Genomic DNA, 19,432 nt, shown 5'->3' with positions numbered 1-19,432 from the left:
GAAATATACCAAGAAAAGAGATATTGTGAGGCCCGGGGTTACTAGATTTACTACTTCATTTATGATCTTGGAAAATCTCGATGGCAAGAAAGATCAATTGAGACATGTTTACATCCAAGTGAAGCAAACAAGATCAAGGAGTAGTGTGAAGGGTAAAGTGGCGGAGGCGGCAGTAACAAGTATCTCTTTTTAGAATGATGTTTTTTTGGCTTTGAATGTTTTCACCCCTTTAGTGAAAATTTTACGCCTTGTTGACGTTGACAAAAAGCCCTCGATGGCATTTTTATTGGGTGCACTTAAACAATGAAGGAAGAGATTGCAAAGACTTTCAAAAAAAAAAATGTCACACGTAGTTTTGAAGATTATTGATGATAAGTCTAAAGGTAGACTTGATAATCCTTTGCATTATGTCGCTTGCTTGTTGAATTCAATTTTTTACTTCAAAGATCCAAGCATACAAAATGACACCAATGTTATGAATTAGTTCTTGAATTGTGTTGAAAGAATATTTCCCACCAAGGGCATGCAATCCACCATTTCTAATAATGAATTGTTGAAGTATGAGTCAATCCGGAAACCTTGGAAGAAATATGGCAGTCGCGGCATATGAGAAGGTGAATGTGTACCATGACTTTGATCTTTGTACATCTCTTTCCTTTATTTCTTACGCCTCTTTACTTTTTTTTTTTAAGTTGGATGGTGGTCAATTATGATGGTGACACTTCAAAACTTACAAAAAAAAAAATGGCAACGAGGTTTCTCTCTTTGACAAGTAATTCATTGGGGTACGAAAGAAATTGAAATCAATTTGAAAGGGTAAGTAGTAATTCAAAAAATATGTTATCTATCCTTTCTTTTTATTAGTTTTTAATAATTTTTTAATTGTTTAAATACATACTAAGAAGAGGAATAGGCTTGAGACATCAAGATTGAATGAACTTGTATATGTCAAATTCAACGTTAATCTTATGAAAAAGAAGAATAAAAGAGAAATAGGAGGAGATTTGCTTCTATCCTCTCAAGCTAGTGAAGCTCAAGGTTGGCTTGTTGATGGTGATGAAGATGAGGTGGTGCTGGGTTAGGGACTTATTTGGAGAATGGTGGCAGAGGCCTCAGGAGCGGATGAAGTGCTACAACCAACGAGGAGTGCAAGGTACATCCCCATTAGAGAACTTGATGAGGATTTAGATACATTGGAGGAGGAGAATGATGATGTTGATTTTAAGTCCGACGATGAGAGGATTACGAATGTAGTTGATGGTACATGTGTAGATGATTTATATTATTAGTTATGTTTAGTCTAAATCCTTGTTGGCTTATTGTCATATTGGATTGAAACTTTGAATTTTAAACTTAGGTTTTTGGTAAAAATAATGATATTATTTTTTTAATATTAATATGATGATGAATCTTTATTAATTATCTTGTTAGTTGCATTTATATATTTATTTGTACTTTATATAAGAAGCTTATTTATGCATAGACATCATTTAATTACATATATTACATAAAGAATTATGACTATTTATAATATTATGTAAAAAAAAATTCAATGGCCTACGCAACCGCGGAAGTAGGCGGCTACTTACTGCCTCGCCAACGTCTACCGCCATTTACAACACTGAAAATGACATAATATGAAACAACATATGCTGCCAAGAATGTCTCTCGTTGTGAGACAGAGGGAATTCACTTAGTTCGTTCATGTACTTATTATTAGAAACCTTTATGATTATTGAAGCATGCTTTGAAATTTTATTGAGTTATTATACAATGGTGTGGTTCCCCAATCTGCTACTGAGCCTTCAACAGTTGAAGAAGATCATGCTCTGATTCTAGAGGGAGAGGATCTGCACCATCTAGAAGAAGCACATGGTCTACTTCTATTCCTAGAAAAAAGCTCGTCAAAACCAAAGCAAACTTGGAAAGCCCACTATAACTGAAGTTGGCCACAGGATAACAATCTATTCTTTGTTATCTACTGCAACTAAATAAGACAAAGGTTGATCAAAATTAGAATAAATGTAAAATCTAAAGAATTAAATTATTAGGTAATCATATCAACTAAATTATTTTCGTAATTAATATTAGAAATAATATCATCAATTAAAAATTATAAATATTAATAGTTTAACTAAATAATATGATTAAAAAATATTGACAAAAAGGAATGATAATATACTGGATCAATTTGGAAGTCATATAACCTAAACCATACGTATTAACATTGTTTTTTTTTTTATAATATAACGTGTTTAAAAAAATTGCAATGTCCTATGTTATATTCCTAATCCCCTAATAATATCAGATTAACTAACATACTAATATATTATCTTAATTTATTTGTTTGGATTACTGCTACCACTAGTACTAATATTTAATAAACGAGATGCATTATTAGTATTTTTTTCATATTTCCTTGATTCCCCACCCCCGCCCAAATTTTGTGAACATTTTTTAGCAATTCCAATCTTATCAATCCTATGACTTGTATGATACTCAAATTTTTGGGATGACCGACACTAATACTAACATTGACAACCATGCTCATATACTTTGCAATAACAATTTTATTACATCTGAGCACTCACTCCCATAACACTCACTAGTTACTTTTATCCATCCCATTCTCTTCCCATCCCTTCTTTCAATGGATCTTTCCTTGTGCTCAGTTTAGCTTTCTATTTCCATCTTTGTTGCATGTCCTCATCATTGATTTTAGGCCACTTCTGGCAGGAGTTCAGAATTCAGCGTAATCAAGTCACTCCTAAGTATGAAGATTAAATTATCAGTTCACAAGATTGTAATAATTTGAAACTTATTTAGAAGCTTAGATCTGAGTCATCAGAAACGTACAGTCTCATCTCTTCGTGAGATTTTAAATCCCAACAAATCGGATGGGCCATCATACATTAAAAGATACTATTTTTTTCGCCTATCAAATTCCATGGAATAAAAAAGAAAATTCTCATGCTAAATGAGGCCTTAGGGTAACAAACCAATACCAAGAACTTACTAATTGATCCCTTTTGGGTTCTAAAATTGCACATACTACCTCTAAACATGTCCTGTTAGCAAAGATGTTTTTTTTCCTCTAGTAATCACTTTTTGGTTGAACTAGGCTGTCTTCACATTGGCCTTTTTCCCGTTTTTATTTTTCCCATCTAATTGGAGTATTTTAGTTTAATCAGGTCTAATTGACATGAGCACAGCCCAATTAGAACTATGATGACACTCCTATGATGCCTTGACAGTGGAACACCATGAATGTACACAAACATGTTTTGGCAGTCTATTTGTAACCAGTGATGGATTGGCAAGTGAGGAAGAGATTCAAGTAAATCTATAGAACAATTGATACCAAAATAGGCTTACTAGGGAAAAATTGAGTTAATTCTGTTGAGTTCATAGAAAAGTATTAGTTTACTAACAAGTAGCACAGCTACCGATCATGAGAATACTATGTGCAACAATGAAACTTATAAAGGGATACTATGTGGAAGATTGTAACTTAAGAGGGGAATTTTCAGCCTTAGCCAGATAATTCATCATAATGTACACTTATTTTTCCATTGGTTATGCATGCCATAAGGTTAAACTTACGAATAAGCTCCATAATTTTATGTAAACATTTATCATAGAAATTTTCTTTTTACGATTGTTTTTAACTAAAAACTCAGCATATATGTGGTGATCAAGCAGCATATTGTCCATGATAGATTCTTAACTTAATACCTTATGCTTGGTGCCTACCACTCTTACTGAGCATCACATAAAGCCTTATGCCAGGTTTCTACCACTCTTGAGAATCACAATTGAACAACACAGTCATGAACCAATCTATCATGCCAGGATAGAAACTAATGCAAATCTACAATATAAAATTTGTCTGTCACAAATAGTGTAAAACAATGGTAACTTGCGTTCAGCACTATTCCAACTCATTAACACAATTGTTCATTTTTTGTGAGTTTGTTTGCACCGTATCAACTCCTAAAACTTTAGAACAGTAAAAGACTGCTTTTTTACAGCGCCTTTTAGTATCTGGTAATATGGAGGGGAAATGGTTCTTATCTATGATTTATTTACTCATTTTAACATTCCTAGGTCAGCCAAGGGATCACCTCTACAAGTAATATCTAATAATCAAGGATCATTGAATAAATAAAGCTGAATAACTGCCAAACTTATAGGCACAAAAACCAACTTGTATACGCAGGTCTAACTACCTCCATTCATGAAGACACTTTCCATATTATCATCACTGGAACTGTCTTCCACCAAGAAGTTCTCAACAGCATCTTCTTTCCTTGAGAAATTCTTATGTTCTTTAGCCATTTGCAACAGACCAGGATGATTCCATATCTAAAAGATCAAAGAAATTGGTCTCATGATCAGCATGGGGGGAAATGATTTTGACTGGCATAAGCAAAGTTTGTATCATGTGGCAAGAACCATGGATAAGAATGTGATTGTACCTGTGCTAATGCCTGATAACCAGCAAAGAAACAGCGTTTCCTAATCATCTTTTCAGAAGAAATACTCTCTCTGGTGAAACCATGAACATCTAAGAACTTTTTATATAGCTTTCTTTGCAAAGGAGATAGTTTTACAGTTATAACAAAAACTGTTTTATCAGGGAGATCCTTTTTCACTACATTCATATCCACTCGCTGGACAAAACCTTTCAGTTGTTCATACAGAATGTGTGATCTTTGATTCATAGTTCTGACATCATTCATAGTAGAATTTGTGTGCTGACCATTTTCTATGGGATTCTGGAACCTATATAGAAATTAAATTAGACATTTTTCCCTGCTAATGAATGTTCAATAACTACTAGAAAAAAAAAGAGAGATGACAAAAGTATGTACCGGTTTCTGAATTCCTGACTACTGCCAAGGAACCCTTCCCTCACAAAATCAACCATCTGTTTAAAAATAACAAGTCATTACTGTAATGTGCAACAATTATCATCCTGCATGTTAAAAGAAAAAGAAACAAAAACGTCTTACACAATAATACTCCATCAGATTGTTTTGCAAGGGTGACCCTGTTAAGGCAATTCTTCTTTGTGTCTTTACACTTTTTAACGCTTGTGTTATGTCAGCCTTAGTATTTTTGATCATATGAGCCTCATCACAAACTAGAATGTCGGGCACAAGCTGAAAAAGGATTTATGATGTATTCTTTGATTATCAAAATCGTATTTTTTTTAATAGTAATTCCTATGATGAAAAGAATTGCAAATGCATCACATTATTTGATATTTCCACATGATGCATTATCTTCTTTGAAATGTGAAATGAATCAAGAGACGAAACTAAAGCAAGACATCATTGGATGAGCATAGGAATGGCCTCAAATCAGCACAAATAAATGGAATAATGCTTCAAATATGAAGTAAAAGAAGACAACCTAATGAATCAGTCTTGCATGATCTTTATGCTATTTTTATCCACCATGGTGACTAGGTAAATAAACTACTAATTTTACAACAACAAAATTTGTTTTGGTATTGGCACAGGTGTAGACATGAACAATGCAACTTCAGAAATTACACATGAGGAAACCAACATCCAAGAGTTCAATTTTAAAAGTTATTGTAGCAGATATTTTTAACAATGGCCTCCAAGACCAAAACAGCAGAAACCAACAGGTAACAAAATTTGAGAAAATAGGTGTAGATGGTACGGGCATTTCAAAGACAAGCAATAGATTATATAGTTGAAAAAATAGGTTCAATTAATGTTTAAGGTACAAGGACAAGGAGATCATAGAAAGTTCTACTTGGAGAGATATAAATGAATTACGAGATTTGGGTGTTAAATAGGATTAAGTTTTAGAGTTCAATGAAAGATTAAAATCCATAAGCAAGGAGGGTAGGTAGTTTGTTGTTGTTGATTTGACAACCTTAGACAACAAAATAGCAAATCAGGAAAAAACACATATTTGGATGCAGATTCAACCAATATTTAAATCCAATAATGAAGAAATTGTATATTATTTTTTTATCTCAACCTAAATATATCAATCCTAAGCTTTATTCTTATAATTGGCAGTTGAAAATTTGTAGTTTAGATCATGATTTCATATACTGGACGTACCATTTGATATAATGAAAACATCTATTGCCTTGATCAGGGATCTGAGAGGTAACATGCCCTACAACAATTTGTTCCCCTCTTGTTGCTTTTATCTGGTTCAGCGTATTTCTATCCACAAATCATCTACCCTCTTCCATCCTCTCCAAATTCCTTCAGCTCCTACATCTTTTTATCAACTTCAACCCTATCCCTTGCTGATCTTGCATGTGTGATTGGAGCAATAAAAACAGTGGAAACATAACCACTATGGATATGCATATGCAATTGAATTTCCATCTTGTTGGCAGCTATGTGAAGCTCTGGAACAATCTATTGTGTTACTAGAAGTTTGTCAGAACCACAAGAAAAATAATCAACTGCTGGTCAGCTAACAAAGGACTGAAAGCCAAGCATCAACAGGTTTCAATAAACAAGCTGGTAGATGAGCTGAGCAATGAGAGAAGTATCCTTGTGGAACCTCCTCCTACTACAAGTAAAATGGAGGTCGCATCCAACATGAGAGTGGCAGTAATAATTGCAACAAAGCCTCCAAGGTGGTGTTGATGGGGTTTGAAGCTAATTGCTTCTCAGGATTACACAAAGGTTAGAAGAGGGCAATCGGCAACATTATTCAAGTCATCATTACCAAAGGCATTGATTCAAGAGAGCTATTGAACTGCACCAAATTTTCCATAGGTTATACAAAAATACAGAGGACCCACTGTATTAACCTCATTACGAAAGACTTTGACATGCTAACTTATAATTGAGAAGAGTGCTTGGAGAAGTTGGTCATCCATATTCCATAGACTATGTTACTACACTTGCTGGCTTTCCAAAAGGATGCTAAAAATCTAAAACAGATCTATTTGATTCTTTGTCCCTACAGCATGACAAGGGCAGTGTTGTGTGCATTTGTGGCAAATGATACAATAATGGATGAGCTAGTGCTGTGGAAGAATTCAGTATAAAGGATGCTTGAGATCATCTTGAATTGTGATATGATTTCCAATTGATCTTCGACAATTTTGATGCTGTTGGTGCCAAACAATACATCCCTAAAGGAACAACATTCTCATTTGCATATAATTATGCTTCATATTTTATATTTTCTAATATGAAAAATATGTTCTAAAAAAAAAGAAAATATCACTTAGTTGCCGTTTATTTCTCGCTATTCACTGAGGCTTTCCAGAGCTGCATATGGACCACTAAACCATTTCAGATGCAAAGGAAAGTAGTTGGTAGGCAGAACAGACAAGCCAAAGCAATGATTACATAAAAAATTTGGAATTTTTAAAGTAAATAAATCTGCATCATATCCAGTAGTTTACAAACTACAGTTTCTAACTTGTAAAAATATTCATACCTCATACCCTTTGACAAGCATGTTATCTATACTCGAAAATAGACACTGAAACAAATAAGTATTAAGAGAATTCAAAGTACTGCAGTTTGATGACTTACACGCAAGGCATGTGAAATTTCACTGGCTGTATTCCTATCCTTCGCATGCCTTCCAAGAGACAAGTTCCGAAAAGCAGCATAGCCAATCAGAAATACTCCGCCTTTCATTCTCCATTTTAAAAGCAAATCTAATCTTCTCTCCCTGACAAGTGCAACTGGATCTTACTGATACGAGCAACAAAATCTCAAACAATATACAAGCTGCAACAGCATGTGTCTAATTTAAATGCTTTCTTGAAAGCAAATATGTTGTGATATAACTTTAAGAAATTTCAAAGAAAAAGGATTTCAAATTCCACCAGCATAAAAGTTCAGTCAGAAAATACAGAACCAAGCTGATAATCACCTGTGTAGATTAAGATAAAAAAAATTAAATATTTGATAAGTCATCAGGTTTATTACTATTAATTTTTTTTCTGCTAGAATAGGTCATTAGATTTATTATAAATTTTCTGTTGATAAGGCATTCTAACATACCTGTATAAAGAGATATTATGTAACATTTGGATTCAAGAAAATCAATTATTTTCTCCACTTATAATTTAACATGGTGCCAGAGAAGAAAGCAGAAAGGTTCTCAATACAAACAATGCAAAAATATTGAAGGAATCCTCCACTTTCCTTCAGCGAAACTACAGCCAAGGATACCCTTGCATATGCCACTTTTCTTTCTTGAAGTGACATTTCTTCCCTCCCAAACACTACTGTAGGGTCTTGTTCTATGACCCAATCTGGTATTTTCCTTTTAACCTTCAATTCTTATTCTATTGACTCCTGGATTGTTAATTCTGGAGCCTTCGATCATATGACAGGAGACCCTAGTTTATTTTGCACTAATACTCCTTGTTCAAATCGTACTATTGTTAAAATTGCTAATGATTCCAATAACCTAGTTTATTTTGCACTTATCCTCCTTGCTCAAATTGCACTACTGTTAAAATTGTTAATGGTTCCATTACTCCAGTTGCTGGTATTGGTAGTATTCAACTATCTCAAGATATTATCCTAAATCCAGGTTTCACCCTTCCTTAACATGAAACATAATTTCTGCTAGTAATTGCTAACATCCATTATCCTGTCCATTTCAAAACCTACTATCGGGGAAGCCGATCGACAATGCTAGGATTCACAATGGACTTTACTACCATGACATTCCTACTTCAGAAGATCATCAAACTTGAGAATCTAATGTTGCATCTACACCTATTTCTAGCGCTAGGGAAATAATGGTATGACATCGTAGACTTGGTCATCCCAATTTCTCATATTTGAAACATTTGCTTCAGTCTCTATTCAATAATAAATATCCTACTTTCTTAGACTGAAATTTGTCATTTAGCTGAGCACACTCTACTATTTCTCTCCAAAACCATATACACCATCCACCCCATTTTCCCTAATTCATAGTGATATTTGGGTCCCTTACCAATCACTTCCTCTTAAGGCAAAAAATGGCTTCTAACCTTTAGTGATGACCACACATGGGTTGGTTGGGTTTCCCTTCTTCATAACAAAGTTGATACAAGTAAAATCTTCAAAGATTTTCACAAAATGATTCAAACTAAATTTCACACCCATATTCAAACTCTAATTGTCAATGGTAAAGAATACTTCAATACCATTTTAGGTGACTATCTATTGGAAAATGGGATTATCCACCAAAATTCATGTGCTGATACCCCTCACCAAAAGAGTGTTAGAAATGAAGAATCGTCATTTTTTGGAAGTAGCTCATGCTCTAATGTACACCATGAATGTCCCTAAGTACCTATGGGGGTGTCATTCTCACTGCTGCTTATCTCAATAATCACTTACTAAATCGACCCCTTGACTTTGTAACATCTTTATCCCTTCTTATAAAAAAAAAATATATCCACATGTGTCTACATCCAATAATATTCCTTCAAAAACCTTTGAATGTACAACCTTTATCCATGTTCATGACCACCATCAAAGTAAGCTTGGTCCTCGGGCCATCAAAACAGTTTTTGTTGGATTTTCTCTGACTAAAAGGGTTACCATTGTTATTGGCCTCAAACTAGAAAAATGTATGCTACTCACAAAGTCACCTACGAAGATACTCCTTCCCAACTTTGCTTCAGGGGGGAATCCACATAAAGCTTATTGGGGCATTCCACCTCTTCCCACGCTTACTTCAATCCAAGTAACCCACAAATACCTGGAACAAACCCTCCACAACATGTCACCACAACAAGAGTTACAAGTATACTCAAGACTAGAAAGAACTTCAAACGACTAAAGACAATGTGAATCCTAACCACAGATAAGAGAATGAACCGACAATCGATCCTCAATCACGTACTACTCTTAATCTCAATATACCAATAGCAATTAGAAAGGGTGTGAGATCCTGTGCTCAATATCCCATTTCTAACTTTGTCTCCTAGTCTAATTTATCTTCGTCATTTTGTCATTTTGTGCCTTTACTTCGAAATTATCTGGTGTAGTAATTTCCAGGTCTATTCTATAAACACTCCCTATTCCCGAATTTAAAAGAGGATATTCTTGAGGAAATGCATGACTTAAGGCTGAGTAATACCTGGAGTCTAGTGGAATTGCCAAAAGGAAAAAATATAGTAGGGTGCAAATGGATATTCAAGGTTAAGTACATATAAGGCAGATAATTCAATTGAAAGATAGCCTATGTTCTTTACTCAAACCTATGGCATTGATTACACGAAACCTTTTCTGTTGTTGCAAAAATCAATATTGTTCAGATTCTTCTATCATTGTTAGCCAAGCCAACCTTGACTGGCCACTACAACAGTTTGATATAAAATATGCATTCCTGAATGACAAACTTGAAAAGCAAATCTATATAAGTCAACCTTCGGGATTTGAAAATAAATTGGGAAGTTAAACTGTCTACAAACTTAACAGATCTCTTTATGGATTGAAAAGTCCCCACGTGCCTTGTTTGAAAAATTCTCTTAAGATAACAAAGTTTTTGGGGTATGTTCAAGGGCAAGCAAATTACACACTCCTTGTTAAACATTCTAAGAAAGGAAGTATAAGTTGATGATATCATAGTCATTGAGAATGACAAGGAAATGAAGGAGATTAAATTGATGATGGAAAAGAATTTGAAGTCAAAGACCTTGGAGCACTAAAGTACTTACTAAGAAATTGCTAGATGCAAAAAGGGCATCTCTGTCTCTTAAAGAAAATACACATTACATCATTTTTTGTAAAAACGGCATGTTGGGATGTAAGCCAAATAATACACTAATTGAACTAGAGAATAAAGAAAGAATTTTTTAGAGAGGACCTGTGGATAAAGAAAGATATCAGCATCTTGTTGGAAATCTTACTTATCTCTTGTATACTCCCCCATTGTTTTTGTAGTAAGTTTAGCAAGTCAATGTGTGCACTCACCATGCCACGATTATCTTAATGCAGTATATAGAATTCTAAGGTACTTGAAACGAATTCCAAAGAAAGGGTTATTTTTTGAAAAAAAAAATAATGATCGAAAAGTGGATGCACATTGATTTTGATCCATGACTTATTGAAAGTCAACATCTGGCTATTGTACAGAAGTAAGGGGAAATTCGGTAACCTAGTGCAGCAAAAAACAATTGATTGTTGAAAGGAGTGTAGAAGCTGAGTGCAGAGCTATGGCCCATGGATTGTGTGAATTCATCTAGATAAGAAAAGTAATGAAAGAATTGAAGATAGAGTTTGAAGGTCCTCCGCAACTATTTTGTAACAATAAATTAACTATCAGTGTAGTTCAAAATCATGTTCACAATGATAGAGCCAAATATGTTGAAGTTGATCAACACTTCATTAAAGAAAAGCTAGAGGAAGGAAGCCTAAGTGTTGAATATGTTCCTGCTTCTCAACAATCAACTGATTTACTCACAAAAGGACTGTCAGAATAAACTCATGAATTTCTTATTGGCAAGTTTGGACTCATCAATATCAAGAGTCAAGCTTAAGGGGAGTGTAGATTAAGATAAAAAAAAATCCTATACGATTTATTTAAATATTTGATAGGTTGTTAGGTTTATTACTATTGATCTTTTTTCCGTTAAAATAGGTTGTTAGATTTATTATTAATTTTTTGTTGACAAGGCATTCTAACATATACCTATATAAAGAGATAATATGAAACCATCGAATTCAAGAAAACAATTATTCTGTCCACTTATAATTTAAGAACTTGTCTATTTATCAGGAGGATCGAACGTGCACGTTTTGCGAACAAGTGCTAGAGACACAGGAGCATCTATTCTTCCCATCCCCCGATTGCGAACCTATGGCGGAGGATTCGAGATTGGGTGTATATGCGTCTAGAGATGTCCACCTATCGTTGGATAATTCGTGTCCTTGGACAATATTATAGAGGAAGTAGGATGGTGACAAAGGCTCGTCATTTAACTTTATCATCTCTGATACATTAAGTGTGGAAGGCCCGGAATCGTAGTTTTTTTTTTGTTTTTGAAGGTTAGTTAGATGTAGCAAGGATATTTAGAAGCGTGCAGATACATGTATACATGTCTTTAGGTATCTATTGAGATTTGACACTATATCATACATGAATAGACCCTAAAACCTCATTTTGTACCTTTTGAATACATGATATACCACTTCTACTTATCCAAAAAAAAAAAATGATAAAACCACTTTATTTCAAAGAAGAATTCCAAATAAGAAACTAGACTAATCTGCCTCTTTAATAAACAGATTGACTATTGTTTGGCTTCATAATATCTTCTACTTTTCCGTTCTCAACAACACCAGATTCAATTTGATTACTCATATTTCTCATATGAAAATTAGCTCGGAAGACTAAAAAAGGCCCTAAAAATAAGAATTGTCACAGTTGAAGTTTATATATATTCTATTTGCAAAGTTTATAGCTAAAACAGAAATTGAAACTATTCCAATCAAAAATCACAAGATAAGCGTAAATGACCAAGAATAACACTTAAATGGTGTAAATCGTAGTCAAACATGTGCAAATGACAATAAAATTTCTATCTAAAAGGATCAACTATCTAAAAGGATCAAGTACATCCCAGAGCAAATTTTATGTAATTTAGAAGAAAACTAAGAGCATAAAACCATCAAGCATGTTTTTTGACAAAAGTGTAGCTCATAACATAAATAGCAAAGTTACTTAAAGGTATAGGATGGAATGAATTGCAAACCTGGCAACATCTTCCAACATGAACACACGAAGGGGCTTTAACTCTGTTGGTTGCCACTTTGCAAATTCTCGGCGCCAGTTATGAAGCACATTAACAGGCGTAACCACAAGTGCTGTTCTTAAACCTAAATCAGCTTTTCTCAAAGCAGTGTACAGGAATGCAATGACCTGGCAACCGAAATCACCAATCCAATTGAAATTAACATGACACAAGTGAGGAACCTCCAGAATGTGTGAGTGTGATCGAAACACATTTATGGAGGCAAAGCAGAATTCTTTCTTCTCATGAAATCCTTTTTGTAAAGTAAACAAGCAGTTATAGCAAGATAAGTCAAATGATCTGTTTGTTTTATACAAGTTAGGAAAATGTGTAACTGTACTTTAGTTATTAGCATTTATCCAACCAGTCATATCACTAAATTCCTTCGCATATTCACTTTAGAGAGTATTTACATTGAGAATTTCTTTTAATGAAAATAAAAATTTTCATATTAGATGAGAATCACTAACTAGATACAGCTAACTAGTAGTAAGAGCCTTGGTCATGTTGAAGGAAATCCTGGGATCAAATCTCACCTCCATCACTCAGATGGAGTTTATGCATTCCTTTCTCCTCCCAAAAGGAAAAATATAAGAAGTTAGATTGCTGAAAACACACAGGCAGGCATTTAAAGGATCAACCAAATCACTTAGTATTACAACTAGAGAATATTTTGGTGGCCTTTACCATAAAAACTTCAACTCTAATCAATTCAACTTGTCTAGATACAAAATCAATTGGTTGCATTTGAACATGTTTATACCATCTCAGCCTATTTTCTCTACTTTTATTGTCTACTGGAGTTTCATTTAATTGCTCATGAACGATAGTCTTCTCTAGTACCCCACTGCATCCATCTTCATATCTCATCTCCTATGCACTACTTCATTGGACATGTCATTTTCTAATTCTCCAACACTTTGATTCATAAATTATAGCCTGTGTTGTCATATCATACCCATTAAAAAAACATACACACAACTATCACACGAATACAAAAGAAGTTCATTTCAATCATCTAAATATCTTTGTCACTAAATTCTTCTTGTTGAATAAAAAATGGGAAAGATGTCTTATTTATAGGAATGTTATGCACAACCATCTAATGATAATGTTTGATATAACTTATTCTATCAAGTATAATTTCATTATTACTAATACCAATGCTTAACAATGATCAATCAATTTTATGAAGTCACTAAATGCAAGTTAACAAATTAGAGAATTTAGTTGGATCATCAGAACTAAAGCACTAAAGAATTTCCGGTATTATGTACAATAACCTGAAAGTAAACCACCAGTGACATGAGTTAAAATATTACTTTTAATATCATTTAGCCATTAAGGAATACAGTTAAAACATTAACAAACTATCCTAGAAATGACAAATTCACAACACCCTTGATGTCAAAATTCAACACCTAAATTGGATTGACTTCAAACAATAGAAATAATCAGTAACCAAAATATCGTTATAGGATATTTAACCACAGGGAGTATACAACAATTGAAACCTCAGAATATAAATGCTATAACAAATGAGAGCACAATTGCATGGACTCCATACTATCAACCACTAGGCAGAAACATAGTTTGAAGCATTTATGCATGTAAATCTAGGAACTGTCTAAGCTACAGATACTGCACGTGAAAATAAAGAACCAAGTTTATTGCACTTTTAAACTGATTGCATTGGAAATCTCAATTGTTGTTTCTTTTATCCTAGGTATTCATTAATTAAAATTTTGACAACAACATGAAAGATTAGCATGATCACACTATTAGGTAGTTTCTGACACTTGGAACCAAACATTTCAAGCTCAAAAGACATGCTCCAAAGAACTGCTACCTTGGTTAGCAGAAAGCTTCACATTAAAGCATCGGGAAACTGATCATGAGTTCTTAAAAAAAAGATCAAACAGATAATAAAAAAAAATTAATATGAACAAGTTTTCACGTGAATGGCAATGCAATCCAGCAGCAGAACCAGAGCTCATGACTCTCCTTGCTGAATTTCCAACATAATCAATGATGAAAATTTTTAGCAACAGAGAGAAAACAAACACACTTTCAAAGTACAAATTTTAATATTGATTGGTTTCCAGAGAAACATAAAGAATTTTAATGATTAAATAAAACCAAAACCAAGGAAATTTTGAGCAATGAAAGTCAAAAGACCACACCTGGAAAGTTTTGCCCAGGCCCATTGTGTGGGCTAAAATACATCCTAGTCCTTTATCCCCAGATTTGACCTTTCTGACAGATTGTATAATGTTTTCCCACATAAATCGTATTCCTGAAATCTGCATTCATCATCAAGATAAAACCTCAATAAGGAAAGTACATAAGCATATACATACTGAAACAAGATGTATAATCAATAATGTCCAGTTCAGACATCATTAGGATGGTTTAGATTGGACTCGGTCATTCTAATTGGATTACCAGTCAAACTTAGGTAGAAATATTGGATGACTAAAGCAAATGAAAGCAAATAAAGAACCTGGACACAAAACAAACAAAAACGAAAAACTGGGAAAATATATCAAATCACTAAAATCAGAATAAGAAAAAAAAACCAAAGAAATAAATAAGGAAATGATGCACAAAAATCCTAGACTTCATCAGAACATGCAGTGAATACACCATATCCTCTACAAGGTTGGAAACTGAAGAAGAAATTGTTCACTCTTATTAAATTATCTTATAATATTTCTACCAACACAATAGCATATACAATCACCACCATCAATTTGTATTTATCCCAACTATTTAGTTTTGGCTACATCAATCTTCCCCCTCTATTGAGGATGAAGCAAAGCTAAAGCAGTCTACTGGGGATGGACATCAAATTCAGTGCATGTACCAGATTTTATATTTGTTCAAACTCAAAGCACATGGACCTGAGTGATTAAGTAATGGTCCACGATTAGCGACCAATGGCTACCAATGTAACTTGGTATAGTAAAATCATAGTCAGCCAAATTAGTTCTAACTCCTAACTACTTAGCTTGGCTATGGAATCTTATCCCTCTAGTTAACTTTATGTAGAGTTATATCATTAGCAATATTCAAAAATCTTGAAAAACTTCCAATGGTAGAACTAGAGTTTTATTTTAACCGTCTCTACCCCTTACACCTTCAATTCTAATTGAATTAACTTGTCTAACTACAGAATCTACTTTTAGTCATCCTTGAATCATCCAATCGTCTTATTATATTTTTCTCATGTTATCAGAGTGCCTAATTGCTCTTGAATAGTGTTTTTTTTTTTAAACATGCAAGCATTCATGAGCAAGATCTAGTATGAAGCTACTAACAAGCATAGATACCTCAATAAAGCACTAAGTAAAAATTAACTGTATGATTTTTGCTTCCTGTGGTTACTTTGAATTCAGCGTTGTAGGATACGTATTTACAACTCCTAAGATTTAGAATATTGTACCACTACTTTTGACAAGACTACATATATTGGTCTATAGCACAAGATACAAGTATCTAAAACCAAAATCCCTTATCACAAGAAACTTGAATATAGTGTGAAGCCTTCTACTTTGAAGAAAAAAAGATTGAGATTAACTTTGGATTCAATATAATAAGACCAATGAAACCAACTAAAATAAGTTACAACAACAATAACAAGTCTAATTGATGTGTTAGTCCCAACAATTTAAGGTTAGCTACAAGGATCTTATTCTCCACTTCTTCTTGACACCATCACCTCTTGTCGGTTCAACTTGTTTAAATATTGGATTTATCATCCTTAAACATGTCATACCATCTTAATGTATCTTCTTCCGTCTAATTTTCTACTAAAGCTAGACTTAATTACTGCTTCAAAAAAATATTATTTTAGTTTATTTCTCGAATAACTGCACATCCATCATCAATGACATAAAAAAGTGGAAGCAAGGACTAGAAAAAAAGATATAAAACAACTAGTCAAGTTGACAATCATATTAGAATAGTAAAAGATCGATAAACAAAGAAACTGAGAGGATACCTGATGGGGCTTCAACTTTGCACAAATGCTTTGTGGAATTCTCACAGGCTCCTCATCAGTTTCTCTAGCAACATTAATAATGAAACCCTCAGTTGCATCAGTCATAATGCCTTCTGTTGCACTTTCATTACTACTTCTAATAGTACTTAATTTACTGAAAGATGATGCCTGCATTGATTTCAAATGATCTTGCCTAGCCTGCAGAAATAAATAATAATTTAGCATATTTATGACTTCTCAAGAAAAACATATTTAGATAATCAGAGACCTTCTCCATTGCAATTTTTCTCTTCGTTTCTTCTCCAAGTTCTGCATCATCCATAATTCTCCTAATCCTCCTTTTTCTTCTTTTCTTGTGACTGGAAAAAAAACAGAGAAAAAAGAACAGATTACAAACGAAAGATTCAATTTATAACAAGAAAAAAAAAGTAGATTTACAGAATAATTAAATGGATGAAGACAATTATTACCAAGAATGCTTATCTGTCAAGCACACTCAGCCAAAGTCCGGCCAAAATAGGGAATAGCTAGAAGAAATTTGGTTGGCTTAGTTGGTATATTCTTTAATTCCTCAATGTTTATGCAATCATGAATTTCTATGATGTATGAATTGAATTTGCAGGCTCATCATACAATTAATCATTGTTATACACCAAAACAATTTGATTGTAGATGCTTTAAGGAATACAACTGATGCAAATACTAAGTCGCATATCATCAAGCCAGAAATCAGAAATATAAAGATGGTAATACTTACCCTAGTCTGACATCCATTTCACCATCTGGAAGCTCAAACTCACTTTCAGAGCTAGAAACTGAGAATCCTTTTACAGCTTTCTTAAATTCCAAGATAAACGGTTCCAACAGCATTGGTAAACAGCAACAGCAATCCCAACCATTTGCTTTAACTTCCAATAATTGTGTTTCACCAAAATTCCTTGATATACACATAGCACAAAACAGCATCTTACAAGAATTACACCCTATGAGATCATCAGGCTTACCACACCATCTACAGAAATCATCAGGGTCCTGCAACCAAAAATGCATCAATCTTGGAATAACTAAAGCATTTGAGATTTATAGAATAGAAACAGCAGGAAATGATCTTTCTCTGATTTGAAGGTGTTTTTAACATGCAATAAGTGCAATAATATCATGAAGATATTACACAAGTAGCTTTATAATAATATGAATCCTCCACAAGGTTTAAGCTAAACTGCAATGTTAAGTTTTATTTTTCTTTATTAACCAAACACCTTTAGAACAAACTAAATCAAATCAGAGTACCTTTGTTCGGTTAAATTTGGTCAAGTATTGGTTAAATCAATTAGCTACCGGCCTACTATTAGAGTTTTGATAATCGACTTTATCATCTTTCCATTAAACTATAATAGTAAAATTATAAACTTCAATAGAAAATTCTGACAAGTATGAGGAAAAAAACAATGTATGAGGGCCCTATAAGGCCTATTTATGTGAAGAGAAAATTGTAAGAAAGAACAAGAAAAGGGATGGATCACTAAAAACTGTTGCTTACTTGGGAAGAAAATTAAGTAAACAGATGCATAGAGATAAAATTAGATCTTTTCTTTCACAAAAGTGGAAACATTAAAATCTTCTTAGTTTTTTCCTCCTTTTCTCACCTACCAACTTTTTTTTTTCTTCATCCTTAATTTTCTCCTCTCCCTTTTCTTCTTCTGAGGCTGAGGTTCGCATGCATTTGCAATTCAAAGACACATTTAGAGTACACCTTGTGCAAAAGTACATTGTGTAAAAAATAGCTTCCTGGTTAGCAAATTAAATCTCAAAATTGCTCTGGAAAGCAATTTTACTATACATTGTGTTCAGTAAAAGTAAACCCAAAAAGCACTTACTCTTGGAGAGAAACAAAGATACGACAACAACAACAAACAAGTTTTTATCCCACCAAGTGGGATTGTCTTTGTCCCAATAAAGATAATAGAATAAATAATTAGAATAAAAAACATATTTAGTACAATTTAAATTATAACATCTTGTTTGTTTAGTTATTATTAATATGGAATATTTATGCTTCATTACTATTTAAATATAAATACCTTTGATTTTAATTTTTGAAAAAAAGATAGTAAATTAACAATAGAATATAAATCAATATTTATATTATTTTAGTATTTAATATTAATTTTGTAATATTAAATACTAATAACATATTATTTATTTAAGTTTTAGATTATTTTCTATCTAAAACTGCCTTTTCCAAAGTAGCTTTAGAAAGCCTTCTCCGGCCTGCATTAGAAAAGTAGCTTCAGAATGCAGGGCATTGAGTAAAAAGAGCTTGAACCATAAATTAACTCTCCCAATGTGTTTTGCCTCTCAAGAAAACTTAGGAAAGCACTACCAAACGTAATTGGTGGGAGAAGAGAGATATAGAGGAAAAGGAAAATATATAAAAGATTTATTTACATCTTTCTATCTTCTTAAGAAAATTTTGTATTCCACCACCCCCTCAAAATGCAACGCTTTGAGTAAAAGAACTTGAATCATAAATTTATAAACACCTTAATTAACTCTCCCAATGTGCTTTGGCCATCAAAAATACTTTCGAGAGCACAACCAAACCCAAATGCCCCCTCCCCTCCCCCAATCACCCACACACTATCTTTCACTATAATCTC

General features: G+C 33.3%; 1 protein-coding gene across 7 annotated transcripts in view; it reads right to left on the bottom strand.

Moving 5' to 3' along the window:
- The window catches only part of LOC122015595 (protein CHROMATIN REMODELING 20-like), an 81,331-nt gene that overhangs the window by 18,996 nt on the left and 42,903 nt on the right, over positions 1–19,432 (bottom strand). For all 7 annotated transcript variants that reach the window (XR_006120936.1, XM_042572571.1, XM_042572572.1 and 4 more), the window contains 10 exons: positions 17,530–17,804; positions 17,041–17,131; positions 16,773–16,970; positions 14,953–15,072; positions 12,731–12,897; positions 7,554–7,695; positions 5,016–5,165; positions 4,875–4,930; positions 4,479–4,785; positions 4,230–4,365 (listed from right to left, as the gene is read on the bottom strand). Coding sequence is in view for 6 of the 7 variants with exons in the window: in XM_042572571.1 (XP_042428505.1) it covers positions 4,230–4,365; positions 4,479–4,785; positions 4,875–4,930; positions 5,016–5,165; positions 7,554–7,695; positions 12,731–12,897; positions 14,953–15,072; positions 16,773–16,970; positions 17,041–17,131; positions 17,530–17,804 (1,642 nt within the window). In the remaining variant the exon portion in view is untranslated. The remainder of the gene's footprint in view (positions 1–4,229; positions 4,366–4,478; positions 4,786–4,874; positions 4,931–5,015; positions 5,166–7,553; positions 7,696–12,730; positions 12,898–14,952; positions 15,073–16,772; positions 16,971–17,040; positions 17,132–17,529; positions 17,805–19,432) is intronic.

This window comes from Zingiber officinale, chromosome 8B (assembly GCF_018446385.1).
Source record: "Zingiber officinale cultivar Zhangliang chromosome 8B, Zo_v1.1, whole genome shotgun sequence".
Taxonomy (NCBI): domain Eukaryota; kingdom Viridiplantae; phylum Streptophyta; class Magnoliopsida; order Zingiberales; family Zingiberaceae; genus Zingiber; species Zingiber officinale.
Note: the sequence above shows the minus strand (reverse complement) of the source record. Positions and strands in the feature narration are given on the sequence as shown.